Source organism: Salvelinus namaycush, chromosome 32 (genome assembly GCF_016432855.1).
Source record: "Salvelinus namaycush isolate Seneca chromosome 32, SaNama_1.0, whole genome shotgun sequence".
In the NCBI taxonomy this organism is placed as follows: Eukaryota; Metazoa; Chordata; class Actinopteri; order Salmoniformes; family Salmonidae; genus Salvelinus; species Salvelinus namaycush.
Window position 1 is genome coordinate 1,439,015 of NC_052338.1, and position 25,627 is coordinate 1,464,641.

The window sequence follows — 25,627 nt, forward strand, 5'->3', positions numbered from 1 at the left end:
TTTTGTTATTGACCAAATACTTATTTTCCACCATAATTTGCAAATAAATTCATTAAAAATCCTACAATGTGATTTTCTGGATTTTTTTCTCATTTTGTCTCATAGTTGAAGTGTACCTGTGATGAAAATTACAGGCCTCTCTCATCTTTTTAAGTGGGAGAACTTGCACAATTGGTGGCTGACTAAATACTTTTTTGCCCCACTGTATATACATACATATACACGCACATATGTATATATAATAGATATTTAACCGAATCAAAAACAAATCCCTCACCAACATTTCTTCAAACATTTCAACATCTTTATTAAGCCAAGTATATCATAAATAAAAAAAGTGCTTAGAAAAAAATACAGGTTTAGAATTTTTTTTATACAACTATGTACAGACAAAGTTCGCTTTACAGAACAATGTTCATTCAATACGCAGTGAAATAAACAGTCCTACGGCAACACACTGCATTTATTCAGTACTCTGGGGCAGAGACCCCTCCAAACCAGAAACATGTAGATTGTGTCCTTTGTTGCATGCACTGCCAGCTCAGTGCCCTAAAATGGGGTTGCACAGCATGAGTTGGAAACCAAGAGCAAGTTACAATATCCATACGAGCATACCACTTAGAATGAAACAATCTATTGGCCACGTGGTTTACTACAGTCAGTGCTTGACTTGGGCCAGAACAAACAGAAAAAGAGTTCCAATACCCCAAGCACTGGCTGAACTAGTCATTGTAACAGAGCCCAAACATGATCTTCTCTTGTTTATGTCATGGTGAGCCACTGAGGTAATACACCTGTGAGAGACAGGGGAGAGGATTGGTCACTGTTAGGTAAGTAGAAGAGGGCCACACAGATAAAGATAAAGGACGACAATTTGAGCATAGGCTACGACCAGGCATTTAACTGTAATCTTTATGCCCGTTTAAAATTAGTGGGTGTTCAGTACCAAATATAAACCAGGTTAATATTTGAAAACATCACTTTTTTTTCATTAGCATTTTGATTATACATGTATACCAATATACATGAATACATATACAAATTGGGTTGTAAAATGTTAGGGAGGGAGTTGACTTATCAAAGCAGTTTTTATCAGTACCAGTATTAAAGTCTGGATAATCAAGAACAAAACGGCACAAAAACAAGTGAAAAAAAGTATGCCTGGCAGACTAAAAACATCTTTCATTATTTCTTTCTAGAAGGGTGCAACAAGATATGTTTTCACAGTAATTAAATTCTAATTTCAAGTATAGGGGAGAAATTAGTGGAGAACCAGTTTAAAAGGTAAGACTCAGCGATATGACGGAGTTGCAGAAAGTAAACAGCATAGTGGGTCAATTTCCAACTAACAGCTTTGAAGCGCGAGGCTCAACGTCGCCGCTGTTTTCGTGCCCTGGCTACCACGCTGTAACAGCGTGAATCTAACCCGTTACGCACATACGGTGTGTGACTGTGTGAAATCGAAGTCCTGCATCTCGCTCATCTCAATATCTGCGGTGGTGATCGTAGCAACGGCACTTCGCTGAGTTTACCTTTATTAAAACCATAAGTGAAAGTATCTTTTAGTTGAACAGCACCTTCATATAAGTACAACAAAAGGAACAACAACCTGAACCTGCTCATAAGAGTCTCTGGCCATGTCCAAAATGTCACCCCATTCCCCATTGGCCCTGTTCTAAAGTAGTGCACTATGTATGGAACAGGGTGTCATTTGGGACATATTCTGTTATAACGGTCTCCATAATATCGACATGGGCAATTAAAATATAGCTGCTCTAAAATGTATACTGGAGGTGGCTAGGGTCAACGGAAAAAAAATAAAAAATACAACAGGCTTTTTTTATTTTATATACAGAAACGCTCACGCTTATGGCCATTGAAAATAAGGTGCTAAAATAGTTTGACTCGACTCGAGTGTAGCCTTGTACTGTCATAGCTACAGTACAATAACATGGAATTCCTCGTAAAAACAGAGTAATCTGAATGATGACAAACTGAAATTAAGTACATAATCAACCCCATCTCTGGTCTAAGTGATAAGCACCACAACTGTGGAATATTTACCTTCATTTTCAGCAGAGGCCATTGGCAACTGATTCAAGAACGTAGACAAACCAAGCGAGTGGCCCATGAGATGGTGTAATGTCACCAGTGGCCTAAAGTCCTGAGGCCTGAATCAACTGGGTTTCTTTGAAGGCCTAGAATAGATGCCTGTAGCAGTAGACATCGAGTTTAGGAAAACCTGCTCTGGGATATATCCACAAAATGTCCATCAGTCTGTCTTTAAATTAAAAAGCGTCATATCAGTCCGTCTTTAAATTAAACTATCTACGGAGGAGTGTCCAATTCATCAGTACTTATCGGTAACGCCACCCTTATGACCACATCATTGCGTCTCCCAGTCTCCCTCTAAGAATTCAAGTACTCCAACGTGGTGTCTGTTCAGGTTGGTCTTCTAGTTGAGGAAGCGGCGGCAGCGCCTGGTGGCACAGTTGCAACGCAGCTTGCTGCTGTCGTCCTCGATGGGGAACTTGTAGTCGTAGGTGAGCTCCTCGCCGCGGTAGATCTTACGCAGGGCGAAGATGACGATGTGCTTGTGGCTGTCGACGAGGATGACGCGCGAGTAGCAGTTGGGCTCGCATGAGTGGTTGATGAAACGGGCGGCATTGCCGTGCATGGTGGCGTCAACTACATCAAAGTCATCAATGCGGAACATGTAACAGCCGATGCCCTGACAAGGAGATGAGAGGGTTTTAGAAAACAAAGATGAGATAGTACTTTATTAATCCGCCAAAGGGGACATTTTTTTGTGCTAGCTATAAAAAAACAATAAATACACAACCAACGCGACACTAAAATCCACACATGAATGCATGTTCAAAATCTAAGTGCTCAGATTAAAATGTATCATCGCAAATGTCAAAATATATTTAGTTATTGAATGAAATGAGATGCATAGCTGTATTTTCTGAAATGAAATGCATTGCTGTATTTTCTAAAATGAGATGCATTGCTGTATTTTCCTTTGTATTCAACCTAAACATCCGCAGCACAACCAGTTTCTGTAAACTGCTTATAAGACAGTATTCACTCCGGTGATTTTGTTGACCAACCTTGCTGTCATAGTATTTCTCCCTCTTGTCTGTGAGAACAGCACGGATGACATTGCCTGCGTACTCGATCACCATCTCCCCTGCCTCAATGTTCCTCTTGCAGAACAGACCACGTCCGTGAATTTCAGACCTAGGATAAGGAAAAGATTTTTTTTAAACAGTGAAAGAGAAAAATAGTAAGTATGAAGTATTTTTCCCCCAACAAAACAAAGTAATCATAATAATATTAGAACATTTAAAAATGGTTTTAGTGACCTGTAAACCCCCACTGCTTCCTTTGAGGTCTTCTCCAGGTGCCTGAAGCGCATGGCCATGGGAAGCTCTGTGCTGGTGGCTCGTCTATGAGATGGGAACATGGAGAATATTGTAGGTTAGAACTTATTTCTCTCAGGAAAAAAGACAGATTACAATTAAATTACAGCATTAGCTCAATGGTAATTGTGGAGTTGTCTAACCTGGTGGATTTCAGTAGGACGTCATCGTCCTCCTCGTCACATGGCGTCGACATGATGTCAGGCAGCTGTCTGTGTTGAGACGCCAAGAAGTTGAACATGTCGAAGGTTGACTTCCTGTGAGGGGACAGAGGGAGTTAGTCATAGCTACAGTAATTTAATGTTCTAAATGTAGGGGATGTAGAATTCAGGTTACAAAAAAATAGAAATTCAGATTCAATTACATAAGCTTAAAAATGAAAATCACCTCTACATTCCAATAAGAGAGATATGGAGATCTTATAGCAAGATGGCTCAGACATCAACATGCCTATTTTAACCACAGACATCAGTGCTTGGTTCTTACCGCGAGTAGACCTCAGCGCGGGCGCAACCGCTGGGGTTGATGGGCAGCTCGTCGTCAGGGCTGTCGGAGTGGTGGAAGCGGAAGCGGTGTTGTTTACAGCTGGCGGCACCCTGCAGCTGCTCCAGTAGGAAGATGACAGCGTCGTGGAGCAGGCCCAGAACCCGTGCCCCGATCACCCCGCCCAGGGGCAACGCCTTCAGATGGAACCCTGCTCGGGCCTCCAGGACGCCGTCGATCACCGCTCGCCACGCCACTGAGGGAGCGAGAGGAGAGAAAAAAGGAGGATATGAATAACAAAATAAAATGCTATACTACATCGGGTCGGTTTACTGGGCACACATTAAGCCTAGTCCTGGACTTAAAAGCCAGTTCAACAGATTCTGCATAGAAAATGCTTTTACATTCAAATAGGAATAGCTACAGTGGCTTGCGAATGTATTTACCCCCCTTGGAATTTTTCCTATTTTGTTGCCTTACAACCTGGAATTCAAATGTATTTTTTGGGGGGTTGTATCATTTGATTTACACAACACTTTGAAGATGCAACATTTTTTTGGGGGTGAAACAAACAAGAAATAAGACAAAAAACAGAACTTGAGTGTGCATAACTATTCACCCTCCCAATATTTTGTAGAGCCACCTTTTGCAGCAATTACAGGTGCAAGTCTCTTGGGGTATATGTCTCTATAAGCTTGGCACATCTAGCCACTGGCATTTTTGCCCATTCTTCAAGGCAAAACCGCTCCAGCTCTTTCAAGTTGGATGGGTTCCGCTGGTGTACAGCAATCTTTAAGTCATACCACAGATTCTCAAGTGGATTTTTATTTTACCTTTATTTAACTAGGCAAGTCAGTTAAGAACAAATTCGTATTTTCAATGACGTCCTAGGAACACTACCTGTTAAGGGGATTTGTACCTTGTCAGCTCGGGGATTTGAACTTGCAACCTTTCGGTTACTAGTCAAACGCTCTGACCACTAGGCTACCCTGCCGCCCCTTAGGTCTGTGCTTTGACTAGGCCATTACAAGACATTTAAATGTTTCCCTTTAAACCACTCGAGTGTTGCTTTAGCAGTATGCTTAGGGTCATTGTCCTGCTGGAAGGTGAACCTCCGTGCCAGTCTCAAATCTCTGGAAGACAAACAGGTTACCCTCAAGAATTTCCTTGTATTTAGTGCCATCCATCATTCCTTCAATTCTGACCAGTTTCCCAGCCCCTGCCGATGAAAACCACCATCCCCACAGTGAAGCATGGTGGTGGCAGCATCATGCTGTGGGGATGGTGTTCTCGGGGTGATGAGGTGTTGGGTTTGCACCAGATATAGCGTTTTCCTTGATGGCCAAAAATCTCAATTTTAGTCTCAACTGGCCAGAGTACCTTCTTCCATATGTTTGGGGAGTCTTCCACATGCCTTTTGGGGAACATCAAACGAGTTTGCTTATTTTTTTCTTTAAGCAATGTTTTTTTTCTGGACACTCTTCCGTAAAGCCCAGCTCTGTGGAGTGTACGGCTTAAAGTGGTCCTATGGACAGATACTCCAATCTCCGCTGTGGAGCTTTGCAGCTCTTTGTTGCCTCTCTGATTAATGCCCTCCTTGCCTGGTCCGTGAGTTTTGGTGCGCGGCCTTCTCTTGGCAGGTGTGTTGTGGTGCCATATTCTTTCCATTTTTTAATAATGGATTTAAAATGGTGCTCCGTGGGATGTTCAAAGTTTTGGATATTTTTTTTTTTATAACCCAACCCTGATCTGTACTGCTCCACAACTTTGTCCCTGACCTGTTTGGAGAGCTCCTTGGTCTTCATGGTGCCGCTTGCTTGGTGGTGTTGCAGACTCTGGGGCCTTTCAGAACAGGTGTATATATACACTGAGATCATGTGACACTTAAATAAAGTCCACCTGTGTGCAATCTAACTAATTGGTGACTTCTGAAAGTAATTGGTTTCACCAGATCTTATTTAAGGGCTTCATAGCAAATGGGTGAATACATATGCACGCACCACTTTTCCGTTAACTTCTTATGGCTGCAGGGGCAGTATTGAGTAGCTTGGATGAAAGGTGCACAGAGGTGACCAGAGTAAACGGCCTGCTCCTCAGTCATAGTTGCTAATATATGCATATTATTATTAGTATTGGATAGAAAACACTCTGACGTTTCTAAAACTGTTTGAATTATGTCTGTGAGTATAACAGAACTCATATGGCAGGCAAAAACCTGAGAAAAAATCCAAACGGGAAGTTGGAATTCTGAGGCTGGTCGATTTTCAACCAAGATCCTATTGAAATCACAGCGAGATATGGATGAGTTTGCACTTTCTACGGATGTCAACAGTCTGTAGAACCTTGTCTGATGCCTCTACTGTGAAGGGGGGCCGAATGAGAGGGGAATTAGTCAGGTCTGCCATGACCTGACCATGCACGTTCACATGAGAGGGAGCTCTGTTCCATCGCTCATCTGAAGTCAATGTAATTCTCCGGTTGGTACGTTACTCAAGATCTTTGTTAAAAACCATTCTAAAGATTGATTCAATACATCGTTTGACATGTTTCTACGGACTGTTACGGAACGTTTGGACATTTCGTCAGCTTTTAGTGAACGCGCTTCCTGACGTTGGATTTGTACACCAAACAGGCTAACGAAAATAGCTATTTGGACATAAATGATGGACATTACCGAACCAAACAAACATTTCTTGTGGAAGTGAGAGTCCTGGGAGTGCATTCTGACGAAGCTCAGCAAAGGTAAGGTATGATGAGTATTTCAGTTATTTGATGTGGCTCTCTGCAATTTCTCCGGATATTTTGGAGGTATTTCTGAACATAGCGCTAATGTAAACTGAGGTTTTTGGATATAAATATGAACTTAATCGAACAAGACATATATGTATTGTGTAACATGAAGTCCTATGAGTGTCATCTGATGATCATCAAAGGTTAGTGATTAATTTTATCTCTATTTGTGCTTTTTGTGACTCTTCTCTTTGGCTGAAAAAATGGCTGGTGGTTGGTGGTGACCTAACATAATTGTTTGTGGTGCTTTCGCTGAAAAGCCCATTTGAAAATCAGACACTTTGGTGGGATTAACAACAAGATTACCTTTAAAATGGTATAAGACACATGTATGTTTGAGGAATTTTAATTATGAGATTTCTGTTTGAATTTGGCGCCGTGCACTTTCACTGGCTGTTGTCATATCATCCCGTTAACGGGATTGTAGCCATAAGAAGTTCATTTTATATGAATGTTTTGAAAGAAGTAATTCTTTTCATTTCACTTCACCAATTTGGACTATTTTGTGTATGTCCATTACATGAAATCCAAATAAAAATCGATTTAAATTACAGGTTGTAATGCAACAAAATAGGAAAACTGCTAAGGGGGATTAATACTTTTGCAAGGCACAGTATAGCTTTTCTGTGGCTAGGCTGAGATTCTTACCCTCTATGCTGTCTGCCTGTACATGGAAGCCGTCGTCGCTGGTGATCTCAAAGCGCAGGTGGGGCTGGTTCCTGTGGGCAAACCTGGTCTTGTCCTGTTTAGGTGGCAACGTGTCCTCGTCAGAGCTGAAACCTGAGAGGTTCGAAGTGTGTTAAGATAGGAAGGTTAATATTTTTTTTAAATGAGAAATATTTATTAACATTTAGAATACATTTCAAATATTGGTTTGGTATGTTTTTGTTTGTTTTAAGAGTAAAACCGCTCAATGCTGAATGTATACAATGTTGCCCACCTGAGTAGGGGCCCCAGTCAGAGAGATCTCCATGGCGGGCACTGACCCAGACGTGGGTTTTCCCATGGATGTTACTGCTACTCTGAGTGGTGCTGCTGCTGGGTGGACGTAGAGTGCGGTTGGGCTGACGTGCCATCTGAGGTATGGGAGGTGGTCTATACGACCAGACACAGACATGGTGTTACATTAATTAAGAATTTAGATATCCCTATTCCACTGAAGGCTTCTAAGGGAAGACCCCCATGAAAAGGACAAAAATGAATGGGATCTTATTGGCATTGGGCCAACCATACACACAATCGTAAATACCACTCAATTGGGCGGCTGTTAGTCAAAAATATATTGCAAGTGGAACATGTCAAATGCCGGGTGTTATAAACCAAAAATCCAAAAGGTGGTTTAGCGCCACCTGAAAGTCAGGTCTCAAGGGTGAAATCTTAAATTTTACAAAATATTAAAACCTTGTAAAAAGTGTTTAGATTTTTGTCAATTATACATATATAGGAACCGTATGGACATAGATTTGTCTTATTTTATGCGAGCTGTCATAAGGCCTATGTTTTGTCCATTTGCCAAATCCGATCATAGGAAGTCGTGTTCTGAACCCAAAAGTCACAGAACCATGTCCAAATGGCATATATAGGTATTGAAAGTACTAAATCAGGATGTTATGTCCATTTGCCATATATGATCATGGGAAGTCGGCTTCCGAACCCAAAAGTCAGTGAACCATGTACAAATATAATGTCGAGGTGGCCTATATACTGACCAAATGATATATCCCTATGTTAAGCCTTGAATCAACCTAGAAGGTATATTTGTCATGTTTGATCAAAGGAAGTCAGAATTTCTCGTTGGTGTTGATTCAACATCCTTATGGATATACATTGACAACGGACACTGTCAACTTGCAGAAGAGCATGTTCACACTGACAATATAGCATGTGTAATGGACACTATCCAATAGCAATATATTGGCAATGGACACTGTCCAACTGCAGTATAACATGTTAAGATTGGCAATATATTAAGTGCATTGGATACTGTCCATTAGCAATACATTACAATGGGCATTGACCATCATGAATTGAACATGCTCTAATATATTGCTGAAATGCCCAATTGTCTGGTTCGCTGAACTCGGGATGGCCGAGCAGCGATAGTGGTTGCTCTCCATCGCTCGTTGGTGTTGATTTCAGCCTGTCCATTTGGTGATGGTAAATCACTGTTTAAACTTATTGGAAATAGACACTGCCCCTATGACCCAAATGTAAGGCACTTCTGGTTGTCACAGGAAGCTGAGAGTAAACATATCCTCATTAGGACACCCTTATACAGAATCCTGAGTGTCAAGTCTTTACATTAAGAACTGACTGATTTACAGAGGGTTGAATGCAGTGTTTTTCACTAACTGCAGGGAGTGAAATCAAAATCAACACAGGTAATCCTTAGAGTGGCCTGATGGGTTGTCATTGAAGACAGTTTGATATGGCAACCATAATCCACATGGGCATCAGGTTGAAGTTAGGGCAGCAGGCAATGTATTGCTATGGGGAGAGATATCAAGGTCAACTGAAATACCCCCTGTTTTCACTGTTAAGGGTTAATTACACATGGTCAAGGTTAGGCTTGCACAGATTGGGAGGACCTTAGGAACATTCCTGTGGTTGAATTGTATTTCCAGTCTCAACGGTTCTGCCACTGTAACCCAAAAGCACCTCAAATTTAGGTCAGGCTTCATTTTGGGCCTACTTTTTTTGCACGGTCACGGAGGTCAGACCGAGTGAGCTACGGTCAAGTGGAGCACCTCGTTGAACTCGGCACGGCCTAGAGACTAAGGTGATGACATATGTTTCCCTTTCTGTGATGATTTCAGCCTGCCCATTTGTTGATTTCAGCCCTATTTGATGGTAAAATGCATACTTCCCCTTTAGGATATGAAGGGGACTATTCAATATTTTCATGTTGATATCTGTAGAGGTACCGGTGACCCTGCACATGTGGCAAAGAAATTTAGAAAATTGCCTGCACAGAAGTAGAGTTAGAATAACCTGTAAACCCATGTTATCCTTAGGGAGAAACTTGGATGTGTCAAACTACATGAACCGGCGAGCGCAGCTAGAACAACTCTGTGGCTTATCCACCCCAACCTCCCACCCGATGACCCCAGTCGAAAACAGCGTCTGTGTGATCCAGAGGCCGTAATGTCAAAAGCATGTCTAAATAACTACTGGTCAGGCTTCATTTCGGGCCTACTATTTGCACGGTCGCTGCGGTCAGGCCGAGCGAACTACGGTCACAAGTGGGGCACCTCGTTGAACTCGGCATGGCCTAGAGACTACGGTGATGCCATTTACCAACACTTTCAGTGTTGATTTCAGTATGTCCATTTGGTGATGGTTCATAACTGTTTAAACTTATTGGAAATGGACAAAAGTCAGCCATCCATCAGTCAATAAGATATCATACTGACACCAAACTGATACATACTTGACACCAAACCCACTTTGTCCAAATCGTTTAGAAGCCAACTATCGCATATTTCAGATCCGGCCCAAAATTCACAGCGCCTTCTGTTAAAACCATAAAAAACGTAGTTACGTTCTAGCTGTGGGTCCAGTTCTGACATTATGTGTAGGCCTAGCTGAGGCGACCCCGAATTTCGTCTTGATAGGTCATTAGGAGCCCAAACAGCGACCTTAATTAGTGTTGAAAATGCAATTTTTTCTGCCGTTGCTACGGGGTTCCTGAAAGAGCTATAGGACAGAAACCTGTAGTGTCCGTCTCTATGGGCCGAGGCGGTTTCGATGCACCTAATCTTGTGATTCTGGGACTTGAAATGTTGTCATTTTCGCAACGTTAAATTAATTGAAGATATTGCAAATGGACAAGGCTGTTTCTCGGCCTGAGAACCTTCTAGAGCCACAACTCACCGTGCACTACCGACTTAAGCTCTAGAACAGGTTTATAAAGTTGAAGAGCTTTAGGTTTGATGATTCTGAGATCGTTCTAACGCCAGTAACTATTGCAGGCTCTGTGTGTCTACACGCCACACTGTGCCACTCCATCTTGGCTGTGTGTGTGAGTACAGAAAGTCACAGAAATCACGTAGAGCTCCGATACCCGCCTTAACACGCCTCAACTGGATCTATAACTACATTTTTTAAAATAATTTAAAACACGTTTTAGCATCATGAAATGGACGTTGTATGATAAACTATGATAGATAAATGTCTGGTTGTATTTTTCCTTACACTGCATTACCATTTTCGACCTTTAGTCCCACAAAATGTGCATTAAGGGACTGTCCATTTTCCCTATGAAAATCCTCGTCAATCAAAAGGAAGCTGCCACATGCATCCCTTATGTAGGAAAGGGGTGTTCATCTGGGTTGTCATTCCAAAAAAGAAAATGTGAAGGAGGACTGACAGGTCGAAAGGCATTCGTTAAAAAAAAATAAAAACCCCACAGTATTCAGACCCCGTTGACTTTATTCTAAAATGGATTAAATAAATAAAAATCTCAGCAATCTACACACAATACCCCCTAACGACAAAGCAAAAACAGACCGATATTTTCGCAAATTTCTTACAAATAAATATCACATTTACATAAGTATTCAGACCCTTTACTTAGTACTTTGTTGAAGCACCTTTGGCAGCGATTACAACCTTGAGTCTTCTTGGGTAGGAAGCTACAAGCTATTTGGGGAGTTCCTCCCATTCTTCTCTGCAGATCCTTTCAAGCTGTCAGTTTGGATGGGGGAGCGTCACTGCACAGATATTTTCAGGTCTCTCCAGAGATGTTCGATCGGGTTCAAATCCGGGCTCTGGCTTGGCCACAAGTACATTGAGACTTGTCCCGAAGCCACTCCTGCGTTGTCTTGGCTGTGTGCTTAGGGCCGTTGTCCTGTTGGAAGGTGAACCTTCGCGCCCAGTCTGAGGTCCTGAGTGCTCTGGAGCAGGTTTCCATCAAGGATCTCTGTACTTTGCTCCGTTTTTTTCTCCCCTAAATCCTGACTAGTTTCCCAGTCCCTGCCACAGAAAAACATCCCCACAGCATGATGCTGCCTCCAGCATGCCAGGCTTCCTCCAGACATGATGCTTGGCATTTAGGCTAAACGTCTTGGTTTCACCAGACCAGAGAATCTTGTTTCTCATGGTCAGAGTCTTTAGGTGCCTTTTTGGAAAACTCCAAGCAGGCTGCCATGTGCCTTTTATTGGCTTATGTCTGGCCACTCTACTATAAAAGGCCTTATTGGTGGAGTGCTGCAGAGTTGTCCTTCTGGAAGGTTCTCCCATCTCCACAGACTTTGGAGCTCTGTCAGAGTGACCATCGGGTTCTTGGTCACCTTCCTGACCAAGGCCTTTCTCTCCCGATTGCTCAGTTTGGCCAGCTCTAGGAAGAGTCTTGGTGGCTCCAAACTTCTTCCATTTAAGAATGGAGGCCACTGTGTTCTTGGGGGCCTTCAATGCTGCAGAGATGTTTTGGTACCCTTCCCCAGAACTGTGCTTTGACACGATCCTGTCTCTGGGCTCTAACGGACAATTCCTTCAACCTTATGGCTTTGTTTCTGTTCTGACATGCACGGTCAACTGTGGGACCTTAGACAGGTGTAACCCTTTCCAAATCATGTCAACTTTAACACAGGTAGACTCCAATCAAGTTGTAGAAACATCGTAAAAACCTCTTAACTTCTAAGGTAGGGGGCAGCATTCGGAATTTTGGATGAAAAGCATGCCCAAATTAAACTGCCAGCTACTCATCCCCAGAAGATAAGATGCGTAGATTTGGATAGAAAACACTCTGAAGTTTCTAAAACTGTTTGAATCATGTCTGTGAGTATAACAGAACTTATTTAGCAGGCGAAACCCAGAGGACAAACCATTCAGATTTTTGTGTTGTTGAGGTCACTCTTTTCAATGTGTTTTCATATGGAATCCAGATTTCTAAGGGACCTTCTTGCAGTTCTTACCTATTCCACTGGATGTCAACAGTCTTTAGAAATTGGTTGAGGTTTTTCCTTTGAGAAATTAAGAAGTAGCCATGTTCAGAATGAGGCTCCAGTGAAGTGTACTGTTTGTTAGAGGGGCGTGACCAGAAAGCTAGCTACAGTTTGTTTTAATCCTGTATTGAACACAGATCATCCCGTCTTCAATTGTATCGATTATTTACGTAAAATACCTAAAGTTGTATTACAAAAGTAGTTTGAAATGTTTTGGCAAAGTTTACAGGTAACTTTTGAGATATTTTGTAGTCACGTTTCACAAGTTGGAACCGGTGTTTTCTGGATTAAACGCGCCAAATAAATGGACATTTTGGATATATATCGACGGAATTAAATCGAACAAAAGGACCATTTGTGATGTTTATGGGGCATAGAGTGCCAACAACAGAAGCCCGTCAAAGGCATGAATTATATTTTTATTTCTGCGTTTTGTGTCGCGCCTGCAGGGTTGAAATATGCTTCTGTCTTTGTTTACTATGGTGCTAACTCAGATAACAGCATCGTTTGCTTTCGCCGAAAAGCCTATTTGAATTTTGACATGTTGGCTGGATTCACAACCAGTGTAGCTTTCATTTGGTATCTTTCATGTGTGATTTAATGAAAGTTTGATTTTTATAGTAATTTATTTGAATTTGGCGCTCTGCATTTTCTGTGAGACAGTAGCGTCCCGCCTAAACTCAGATTTTGGGATATAAATATGAACTTTACCGAACAAAACATACATGTATTGTGTAACATGAAGTCCTATGAGTGTCATCTGATGAAGATCAAAGGTTAGTGATTCATTTTAACTCTATTTCTGCTTTTTGTTACTCTTCTCTTTGGCTGGAAAAATGGCTGTCTTTCTGTGACTTGGCTCTGACCTAACATAATCGTTTGGTGTGCTTTCGTCGTAAAACCTTTTTGAAATCGGACACTGGCTGGATTTACAAAAAGTGTATCTTTAAAATGGTGTAAAATACTTGTATGTTTGAGGAATTTAAATTATGGGATTTCTGTTGTTTTGAATTTGGCGCCCTGCAGTTTCACTGGCTGTTGTGAGGTGAGACGCTACCGTCCCACATACCCTAGAGAAGTTAAGGATCCGCCCCCTTTTTTAAATTTTTGCCTAAAATGACATACCCAAATCTAACTGCCTGTAGCTCAGGACCTGAAGCAAGGATATGCATATTCTTGATACCATTTGAAAGGAAACACTTTTGACATTTGTGGAAATGTTAAATTAATGTAGGAGAATAACACCTTAGATCTGGTAAAAGATAATACATGCGTTTTTTGTATATATTTTTTGTACCATCATCTTTGAAATGCAAGAGAAAGGCCATAATGTATTATTCCAGGCCAGGCACAATTTAGATTTTGGCAACTAGATGGCAGCGGTGTATGTGCAAAGTTTTAGACTGCGCCAATGAACCATTACATTTATTTCCAAATGTTGTATTAAGACTGTCCAAATGTGCCTAATTGGTTTATTAATACATTTAAGTTCATAACTGTGCACTCTAAAATAATAGCATGGTATTCTTTCACTGTAATAGCTACTGCAATTGGACAGTGCAGTTAGATGAACAAGAATTTAAGCTTTCTGCCAATATCAGATATGTGTATGTCTTGGGAAATGTTCTTTTTACTTACAACCTCATTCTAATCACATTAGCCTACGTTAGCTCAACCGTCCTGCGGGGGACCCACCGATCCTTTAGAAGTTAAGGATGATCAATGGAAACAGGATGCACCTGAGCTCAATTTCCAATGTCATAGCAAAGTGTCTGAATACTTATGTGAATAAGGTATCAGTTCTTTATTTTTAATACATTTGTTAAAACAAAAAAAATGTTTTCGCTTTGTCATTATGGGGTAGTGTGTGTAGATTGATGAAATATTTTTATTTAATACATTTTAGAATAAGGCTGTAACGTAACAAAATGTGGAAAAAAGGGGTCTGAATACTTGCCGGAATGCACTGTATGTACGGAGCCCCTTATGGGGTTATGGTGGAGAGAGAAAAAAAACAGCCAGGCTAATCAGTTCCTTCAGTTTTTTCATTAGTTCCCTCAATATAAAAAGTAGATCACTCAATTGTATTAATCCATTGCTTGAATTTGTTCCCTCAATCATGTTGGGGCGGCAGCGTAGCCTAGTTTTTAGAGCGTTGGACTAGTAACCGAAAGGTTGCAAGATCGAATCACCGAGCTGACAAGGTACATATGTCGTTCTGCCCCTGAACAAGGCACTGTTCCTAGGCCGTCATTGAAAATAAGATTTTGTTCCTAACTGACTTGCCTAGTTAAATAAAGGTAAAATTAAATTAAAATGTAATAGTCCTCAGAATCGTCATTCTGTCTCTCTGCAACCATTTCCCAGAATTTCAGAAGCATGCTGCTGCGTGTGCGACTTAGCCAACCATGATGGTTTAAAGAGGCTCTGGCTCTATGTTCATAACAAAAACTGACCGCTATTCGCTTTGTTGCGATGACACTACGTTCACCTGGATATTAGCTAATTACCAGGCTAGGATAGGTAGCTAACGAACTGGAGTATAGACAGGCTATAGAACAGCTAAGATTATGGAGCTGCCTCCGATGAGTCACATGTTAAGTCAAAAACACATCCAAGAACTTGGCTGGTGCCATGTTATAGTGGATGTATAGCCCAAACTATATGCAGGAAGCCGGGTAAAAAACAGGGTCGCAGGGATGAGAGGCACTCAAAACGGACAACTGTTCATGTTGTCCAAGTGTATGAATAGGAGTTTGCATTATAAACATGCATCATTCAATTATGACTGCTTGCGAGGCTTCTGGCTTTTCAGGCTATTGAACTTACTTAGCCAGATTAAGAGGTTTTAAACGCTATTATTTGCCCTTATAGGCATATGAAAACACTGAAACTAAGCTATTGAATGGTCAGTGATCATCACCATTTGAAGCATGTAATTAACTAAATACTTACAATAAGGCTGCGATATGTTATCGGCCAAGTGGGAATGGGACCGGGTAGGCCTACATTAGGAATGCCATTCTTGTAAGCCTAGAGATCCGAGGGAACTAATACAATTGAGGGAACTACTTTTTCTATTCAGGGAACAATGTTTTATATGAGGGAATTACTTTTTATATTTTAGGGAATGTAAAAAATAAAAAAAAGGGAATGGATTAGCCTTCCTGTTAAAAAAAATGTCTTCACCATGACCCCTAAGGGGCTCCGTACTTATGCATTCAAAAATGTACCTTGCAGTGCGTATTTCTGGCATCCATCTTGCTATGGTCGTGTTTGAGAAGAAACTAACCTGATCTTCTCAGGTTCTGTTGGTAGGATGACCTTGGGCTCAACTTTCTCCTGGTCCAGATCCAGCACATCTTTCATTGTTGGGGCTTTAGTTCTAACGCCACAATTTCTATATGAGAAAAAGAGTGACAGTCTTTAAAATCAATCTTTATTATCCCAAAATGTGTAGTGCAGTCAAAGTTACAACATTAAAAGTAAAATAAAAAAATGTAATAATTCCATTATCTCATATTGTACTCTGCCTTACCTGCTGCCATCTAGGTCATCAAGGTCACTAGAGGGTGACTGCGGGAGGAAATCAGTTTTACATTTCTTCTTGCCGGGACGCTCTGCGACAAAGGACACTCTTTTGACACGGACCTGAGACTCGGGTACGGTGGCCGGCTCGTGGCGGAGCATCTGACCAGGTGTGTCTGAAATGTCTAGAGGAGACTGAAGCTTGTTGAGGAACGGGTGGACCTGGATGTGGGATGGGCTCAGCTGGGACGCGCTCACCCTGAGGATATTAGGCCGTATCCGAGAGGGCTCGCGATGAGTAGCCATGGCTCTGTCTAAGATAGCTTGGGCCTGGTTGCCTGTCATCACTGGAGAGCTGGGCATAGAGACGCACTTGACCCTCACTTGTTTCGCTCCATGCGTCATGGGCATGGCTCGGACCAGCACTCGCCCATCATGCAAACTCTGTGGGGTCCTGATCAGGAGATTGGTGGTGGTTGCTGGTGTGGTGTTGTTTCTGTTAGAGATGGTGGTTGGTGTGGTGGTGTTTCTGTTACTGGTGATGAGATTTGAACTATGGAAGATGGCTGTCCGTGGCGAGGGTGTAGATGTAGCGGGTACGACCACCATCTGGGGAATCGCGCGGGGCAGTGCACCACTGTTGTGGATAATCTTGGCTATCTGGCTGATGCGGCTGTAGGAAGGGGAGCTGGTGCTGACAGTCTGGAAGGTGTTAGTCTTTGGATCCTTCATCAGAATCTGACCTTGACGGTTGACTAGCAGAACCTGTGGAGACATGGCTGAGTTGGAGGCAGACTGAATAGTGGCAGTCAGCTGCTGCTGAGCTGCTTGTCTTGGTGTGGCAAGGCGGATAGCGATAGCTCTCCCCGTAGTGGCCCCTGTCTGTAAGGCTATAGAGTTCATGCCATTCATTACAAATGGGGTCGGGGAGGCGGTGGAGGTGACTGTCCTTGGAATGGTTCGAACAGCGATGAGTGGCGAAGAGAAGGCTACATTCAGAGGCAGAGCAGGTCCAGAGGGTAGGGACACCCTGATGATTTTTCTCTGCGTTGGTGTGGGTTTACGTGGAATAGTTTTCATGTTCACAGGACGAGGGCGTTCCATGATGGTTTTCACGGGAATTGATTTGGGGTTGGGTTTGGGTTCCGGCTCAAAGTCTGGGTCTCCCATCTCGTCGTCCACTCCAATGAGAGAATCTGTAGAGGAGCCAGAGCTGTCGCTATCATCAAGCACTACTTTTTTATTATTAGCCAGGTACTCTATGATGCTGTCGTCATCCGAAGCAAAATGGCCACTGCTGGGGTCCAGAAGAACCTCTTTCTGGGATTCCATTTGCTCAGACTCCATCAGAACCTCCTCTTCAATAGACATGTCATTATTTGGGTCACAGGTTTCAAACACGGGTTGACTGTCAGCCCCCTGATCTTCCCCATTCTTCCCCTCTTCCTGAGTTTCTTCCTCATCGCAGGTAGAATCACTTGAGTCACTCTCAGAGCCGTTATCCGCTCCGTCAAGCTGGGAGATGGACTGAGACGTAGGAGCTGGTGGGGGGAGAGGGAGACTTGCCTGCCCTGAGTCCTTGGAGACTTTGCACACCAGCAACGTACGAGATAACTTCAAGTAGTGATCCATGTCTTCGTCTGAGGAACTGTTCTCCAGGACCTCTTTAGTAGCCATTACTTTGGTGAATACTGGAGCCATGTTGGCATCCATGTTGTCCCCACCCCGAGTCTGGCTCTGGGTCTCCTCCTCTAATGCCTCCTCCACCTCCTCCATATCGCCTCCACCTGTCTGGGAACCTCCACAGTGAAGCGCCACAGTCTCATTCAGCAAGGCCTCGTCAAACTCCAGCTTGGCGTTTAGCACAGAGGCCACCGCCACGTCTGCGTCCGCCACGTCGAAGGGCGCGAAGGGCAAGTCCTGATCCAACGTCAGGGGGCCGACGTCTGTGTCTTCCTCCATATTATTTGCTGTCAATGTGATCCCGTTTGAGGGCACCACCACTGCCACCTCTGGCTCGGATGACGCTAAGAAGTCTTGTGGCACCTCAGTGGACACTGGAGTTGTGATTTTGAATGAGTGCCTGATCCTGGAGGAGTGGCGGATTGCCAGAGGGAGGTTGGAGGGTGGGCTGCCGATGGCGCCAGGCCGCAGAGATAGAGGGGAGGTAACACTGGAGGGGGACAAGAGAGGGGAGCGCCAGCTGGAGGAGCCAGCGCGAGGTTGTACTCTCTGAGGGGAATTCAGGAGGTTTTCGCTGGTTCTGGGAGGGGAGCTGAAGGGTAGGAACCTGGGGTGGAGGGTGCCCCCTGAACGGAGCATCATTGGTCCCGCGGGGCTATCGGTGGGGGAAGAGGAGTCCCCGGAGCGGCGGCCCCGAGACAGGCGACGCGGCTGGCAGGCATCGCCCAGATCCCTGAGAGTCAGGATGTGGTGGGATTTGGTCATGGCACTCCCTAGAGATTAAAGGATCACCAGATAGTGTCATGACGGAACAGAGTGATATTAACATTTTACGTTGATGTCGTTTAGCAGACGCTCTTATCCTAAGCGACTTACAGTCAGTGCTTTAAATTTAAGGGAACTAGGTAAGACAACATATCACTCATTGTAAGTAAAAACGTTACTCAAATAAGCAGAGATCTCTCACTGTTAACTGACACTAGATATTAAACTGGTATCGATATCTAACTCAATGTCAATGTTACCTGGAGAGGGAAGAGGTCGAGATGTTCCTCCTGCTGGTCTCCTGGTTTGTGAGTAACTAGGGGTTTTGGCCCCAGGCTCCTGTTTCAGGGGGGATGAAGTGGTGCTGGGAGATACCTGAATGGGCAGAGGACTCATCACAGCCTCTGGAATTTCCATTTCTGGTCAAGGAATAAGAAAGGAACATTATTTACTTTGAAGACTCAGAATTAGTAGATTCTAGTAAATTGTACAATTCCAATGTAGTTAATTATGTTGTTATACTTATCCCTCTTAATTATTTCAATTGAAAAGAAGAAACAAATATAACATATGGGACATCAAGGTTATCCATTGAAGTGCCCACCCTACTACCAGATAGGGGCAGGTTAGGTGGGTTTGCTGACCTTTGTAGAAGCTGTGAGCTATGGTTCGGTTCTCCTCCTGCTCCCACCAATGTGGTTCCCCTGGCTTCTCCGGGAGTGGAGAGTACACCTCCGTCACATTACAGGTGTACTTACAGCGCCGCCGAGGGTCCACTGTGCTCCAGTACAGCCGAGAGCACCTGGACGGAGGAAAACAGGGAGGGAGGAGAATGACAAAAGGTGAGTAAAGTAAAAGATAAACCCAATATAATTTCAATACGAACTCCAGGGAAGTTCTCCTACAAAATAACTGCAGTTTTATACTGCCAATCTTATAATAACAATACAATGACAACCCTGACCACATTATTCACAAATCGAATATTCAAAACAAGAAGAATCTAAATGGATACTGTCGATGTCTGGGTCACAAGAGGATTATTGGTCACTTACTGGTAGCCCACAGGATACAACCTTGCACCATTTGCTGATTGTTCAGTCAGCACACCCAGCCTGTTGATCTGAAGTGAACCTGGATATAGAAGGAAACAGATGGATGGTTTCACGAGTAAAAGGGGGAATGATTGATGGTGGTAAAATACTGTAAATCCCTTACTGGCCAAACTTTTAGAGTATATGGGTCACACCTTCCAAATCAAAAGCCCCTCGACCCAGGGAATAGGGTGCCATTTGGGACAAAGCCTGTGTAATGCACTATTTGACCAGTGCCTGGGGGTTTTGTTAAGCATTTAAACTTGTACACGTATATGGGTTGAAAATTGCAGATTTGGACACTGATAAGTGCCTAATTTGGAATGCAGTGACTGTACAGTAACATGCTACATGAGAGCTCAGGGTCTCCGCTTCACAGCTCTGTATTTGTTTTGACTGATACCCGCTCTGAACTTGAGCACCGAATGCGACAAGACGGTTTGCGCATTTCTTGTTGGTTGAGTGAGGGAAATGCTGTAAATTAAGAGGGCTCGACTTTATTTAACTATGCAAGTCAGTTAAGAACAAATTCTTATTTTCAATGACGGCCTAGGAACAGTGGGTTAACTGCCTTGTTCAGGGGCAGAACGACAGTTTTATTTTGAAAGAGGATTATAAAAAAAATTCCATATCATAAAACTCATGAAAATATAGCATCAACGTTTACGATCACCATGTTTGATGTACAGTTAGAAGATGAGATGGCGTTATACCCTGGGTTGTCCTGAAAAGAATGAGCACGTTTGTTGAATTGTGAAAAAAAATTGGCACCCATGACTCCATTGTATGCGCACCAAAATTACAATATGCTTCACCAAATTTTTTTGTGAAAGCCTAACACTAAAATCGTATTTTATAATTTAGCTAGTTATATCTGCAATAGAACAGGGTTTCAAATGATGCCCACCTGACCCAGATTGCGACTTATAATGGACCATTTTCCGTTTGCATAAACAGTAATTGTGGGATGGCACCAGTGTTTCCGTTAGCTGTTAATAACCGGCTTTTGGCCGTTAGAAAAGCCAATGAATAAAATTGTCTCGGCCAATTGTCCGGGAGAAGAAAAATCCCATTGCGAAATAATGCTTTTTAGCCTATTACCAGTCGATGGAAAAATATTTGACTGGGCATGCATAAAAATCGGTCTATAGGTTAATTTTAGTGACGCACCGATATGACATTTGTGGCCGATACCAACATTTAAAATGTTAGCGGCCTTAAGCATTCTAGTACAGTTAAATAGTTCACACACACGCAGCGGTCTAAGGCACTGCATCTAAGTGCAAGAGGTGTCACTACAGTCCCTGGTTCGAATCCAGGCTGTATCACATGGAAGTCTCTATGGAAGTCCCATAGAGCGGCGCACAATTGGCCAAGCGTCGTCTGGGCCGTCATTGTAAATAAGAATTTGTTCTTAACTGACTTGCCTAGTTAAATACAGGTGTGTGACGCATTGATGAAGCCTGCCTTCCGTTGCCTATGCATTTGCTGTTTGAGATGCTGTTGCAGAAGTTTCTCACGCTTTCTGACAGATGTTCCACTCAAAGGCTCTGTATCTGTGTGCTCGACGCATGTGATAAGATACATAAGTACTTAAGTACACTCGCCAATTTAATTCCACTAAATCTTGCAAATTAACTAGGGATGCACAATATATCTGTGAACATATCGGAATCGGACAATATTAGGTAAAAATGCCAAAATCGGTATCGGCCCGATGTCTAGTTTAACGCTGATGGTAAAAACCGATGTCAAAGCTACCGTGCATACCTATATAATGTAGGTACATGACGTAATGACGCCACAAGTTTTGCGCTCCACGTGCAACACAGCATTCCTAACCTAGCCCAAAATGTCTCCTGTATAGGTCGAGCAGTCAAGTCGAGCAGTCATTTGAAAGAGCAAGAAAATGTCAGTGAGACAACTTAAAGGCTTAATCCATTAAAGCCAAGATAATGGAATTCATTACCCTTGACAATCAACCATTCTGTCGTGGGTGATGTTGGCTTTCGCCGACTGGTCGAGCACCGGTACACACTACCAAGTGCGCTATTTTTCAGATGTTGCCCTACCGGAGTTACACAGTAATAGCGTCACTGCTAATAGCTTCACGACATACATACTATGGAACGCCGTTTGGGTATTTGCGTGTTACAGTAGCACTGTCAAAGCTGTATAAAAAAGTCTGCAAACACCGGCCACGAACGATGTGTTTACAATACCGCGTTGGTAATAAAGCATAATTTGTTCGACAGCAACTTCTGGGGTAGCTAGCTTAAGCTTGGTACCTAGCTAGCACCTATACAACCAGCCTGAAAACAATGACCAGTAGAACCTGCAATCATTTTCATTATTCTTAGCAATGATTTAGGAATCCTTGTAAGTATTAGCTAGGTCGCCACTTGTTGTTCGCCTAATGAACTGAAGTTCAATTTCAAGAAAATAAATAGCTAGCCAGTTTACTTAACCCTGTTGCCCAGAGCTAACGTTATAAGCAGCCAGCTAGGTTAATCTGGCTAGTGTGCCTCGACCAGACCGGGTTATGTGTTGTGAAACTAGCCACAATAAAGATTAGGCACAATATTGGAATTTGCGGCCAGTTTACTTAACCCTGTTGCCCAGAGCTAACGTTATAAGCAGCCAGCTAGGTTAATCTGGCTAGTGTGCCTCGACCAGACCGGGTTATGTGTTGTGAAACTAGCCACAATAAAGATTAGGCACAATATTGGAATTTGCGGTTTGCCCTCAAAATAAAAGTATGTCATTGACAGTGATGCAAATGAATACAAATAGTAGAATTGTGCCATACTGTTATTTTGAAGGCTAACCGCAAAGTCCACTGATGTGGCTAATCCTTATTGTGGCTAGCTTCACATAGATGGTTTCGGCCACCATTAAAAAAAAAGAAGAGAACTGTCTTAAAAATAGGGTTATTTTAGATGATGACACCTGGATTGTCGTTTTGCTATGTTATTGGGGAAGAACATTATTTGCATCCATGAGCTAGCTAGCTTTCTTTTATGACCAGCACTGTAGGTGCGCGAGACAACTTTACCAGCATCATAGCATACGTATCGATGAATCGTTGTGACATGAAATACAAGTGATGGTGTAATCAATGTGTAATAACTATGTAAAAATGTATGAACTCATTAAATTATTATGTGACGTGCAGTCATATTCAGGTCCTGATTGGTCAACAAGCTCATTTGACACGTCAAATAGTGTTATTTGACGTGTATCCTTTTTGACATGCAAAGACCTAAACGGCATTCCATAGAAATCCTGGTTGAGAATATAACAAGTGAACAAATGAACCACAAAACAGCACAGCAAGTATGTGAAAGAAATAGGTTTTGATTATGTTTTACTGGTAATGGGGACATAAGTAAATGCCAGCAAATTAACCTTTTGGTCAGTGTGTGTGTGACCTTCATTTAACTAGGCAAGTCAGTTAAGAACAAATTCTTCCTTACAATGACGGCCTAGGAACAGTGGGTTAACTGCCTTGTTCAGGGGCAGAACGACAGATTTTTACCTTGTCAGCTCAGGGATTCGATCTAGCAACCTTTTGGTTACTGGCCCAACGCTCTAACCACTAGGCTACCTGCCGCTCATTTGCAATGAGCTGGAGGCAGTACGCATTTTGAAAACATATATTAGGGCTGTCCAACATTTTTTTTTAAAATATTGGTCGACCAAAAGTAGTCGACCAATCGATTGGTAGAAGTTTTAAAAATGTGTATTTTTTAATATATAGACGCCTATGTGTTTTAATAAAATCAATATGTACTGAGCTTGTCTGATGCTTTAAAACACTGTTTTATTAAATAATTAAGACACAAAAATTACTCAAGGGAGCCAGAGATCAAGATAACCTAATCAGAAGGGGGAAAAAACTTTGATCTTCCGCCTCCCGCTGCTGGCCTTCGCAGATTCTGCCATTTCGTTCTTGAAGTTGCCGGTAATAGGCTACACCAAGGGTAGGCAAACTTTTTCATTTCGAGAGGCAATTTATCTTACCATTTCTAACAATCTGAGTGCCAGTTATGATTTTCATATGCACATTTTCGTGGAACAGTTTCATTTAATTTATAATAGTCTTTGTATCTCAAAATCATCTTTGTCATGTGGTTCTAAATCTAAATGACGATGATGCAAATCTAAAAGTAACTTCTATTGCTAACCATGTAAAAATAGCCTACATAAAGCCAACAAATAAAAACATTGCAGCCTGCAGGTAGAAAATATCTTATAAACCACATTGCAGACAGGACATGCCTAGCCAAAGAACTTGAAACATTGTATCAACTATCAATTTTGTCCTGCCGAAGCTAGCAAACTTGCAACATTGTAAAAAATATTCTGGGCCCCTCAGAGTTTCCAGCGCCAGTGAGTTCAGTACAGACTAGAGGTCGACCGATTAATCGGCATGGCCGATTAATTAGGGCCGATTTCAAATTTTCATAACAAATCGGTAATCAGCATTTTTGAACGCCGATTATGGCCGATTACATTGCACTCAACGAGGAGACTGTGTGACAGACTGACCACCTGTTACGCGAGTGCAGCAAGGAGCCAAGGTAAGTTGCTAGCTAGCATTAAACTTAACTTATAAAAAAACAATAATTCTTAACATAATCACTAGTTAACTACACATGGTTGATGATATTACTCGCTTGTCCTGCATGTCATATAATCAATGCAGTGCCTGTTAATTTATCATCGAATCACAACCTACTTTGCCAAATGGGTGATGATTTAACATGCGCAAAAAAATGCACTGTCGTTGCACCAATGTGTACGTAACCATAAACATCAATGCCTTTCTTAAAATCAATACACAACTATATATTTTTAAACCTAAATTTAGTTAAAATACATTTATACTAGCAGGCTATATTAACTAGGGAAATTGTGTCACTTCTCTTGCGTTCTGTGCAAGCAGAGTCACGGTATATGCAGCAGTTTGGGCCGTCTGGCTTGTTGTGAACTGTGTGAAGACCATTTCTTCCTAACAAAGACCGTCATTCATTTGGCAGAATTTTACATAATTATGACATAACATTGAAGGTTGTGCAATGTAACAGCAATATTCAGACTTAGTGATGCCACCTGTTAGATAAAATAGGGAACGGTTCCGTATTTCACTGAAAGAATAAACGTTTCGTAATTGGTATCGGTGTTGAAAAGTCATAATTGGTCGACAGACACAGCTAGTACAGACACAGCTGTAGGCTATTTGTGCAAGGGATAAGAAGTAATCAGGTATTTTATGATGTTTCAACAATCTTCTACCGCACGGCAAGCGGTAGCGGAACGCCAAGTCTAGGTCCAAAAGGTTTCTTAACAGCTTCTACCCCCAAGCCATAGGACTCCTGAACAGCTAATCAAAGGGCTCTTTTGCGCTGCTGCAACTCTGTTTATAATCTATGCATAGTCACTTTAACTCTACATACATATATTACCTCAATAACCGGTGCCCCCTGCACATTGATTCTGTACCGGTACCCCCTGCATATAGCCTCTCTTGTTATTTTACTACTGCTGTTTAATTATTCAACTTTACATTTTCTATTTAACTTCTTAAAGCATTGTTGGTTGAGGGATTGTAAGTAAGCATTTCTCTAAGGTCTGCTACACCTGTTGTATTCAGGGCACATGTGACAGAATTTGATTTGAAATAGTTGATCAACATCTTAAGCTAAACTTTCTGATCTGTTGCATCAAACTCCTTGCTTTTGAATATTTATTTTTTATGTAACCTAAGCCTACTGGTTGTATGAATTTAAAATCAAATCAATGTGGATCTATCGTCCCACGACTGTCCCAGAGTTTGCTTGGAATAAGCTATTTCTTTGTCGACAAGTTTCTCAATACAATATGTCAAGTTTCCTACTATTTTGGATAGTAG

General features: G+C 42.3%; 1 protein-coding gene across 1 annotated transcript in view; it reads right to left on the reverse strand.

Annotated features, from left to right (window-relative positions):
* Positions 1-282: 282 nt before the first annotated feature.
* The window catches only part of LOC120026748 (histone-lysine N-methyltransferase 2A-like), a 56,627-nt gene continuing 31,282 nt past the window's right edge, over positions 283-25,627 (reverse strand). Inside the window, exons 24-35 of the mRNA XM_038971467.1 lie at positions 19,675-19,753; positions 19,264-19,421; positions 18,880-19,038; positions 16,182-18,627; positions 15,936-16,043; positions 7,639-7,793; positions 7,347-7,478; positions 3,912-4,164; positions 3,569-3,682; positions 3,369-3,452; positions 3,114-3,243; positions 283-2,731 (exon numbers count right to left, since the gene is read on the reverse strand). Coding sequence (XP_038827395.1) covers positions 2,456-2,731; positions 3,114-3,243; positions 3,369-3,452; positions 3,569-3,682; positions 3,912-4,164; positions 7,347-7,478; positions 7,639-7,793; positions 15,936-16,043; positions 16,182-18,627; positions 18,880-19,038; positions 19,264-19,421; positions 19,675-19,753 — 4,094 coding nt within the window. The 3' untranslated portion in view covers positions 283-2,455. The remainder of the gene's footprint in view (positions 2,732-3,113; positions 3,244-3,368; positions 3,453-3,568; positions 3,683-3,911; positions 4,165-7,346; positions 7,479-7,638; positions 7,794-15,935; positions 16,044-16,181; positions 18,628-18,879; positions 19,039-19,263; positions 19,422-19,674; positions 19,754-25,627) is intronic.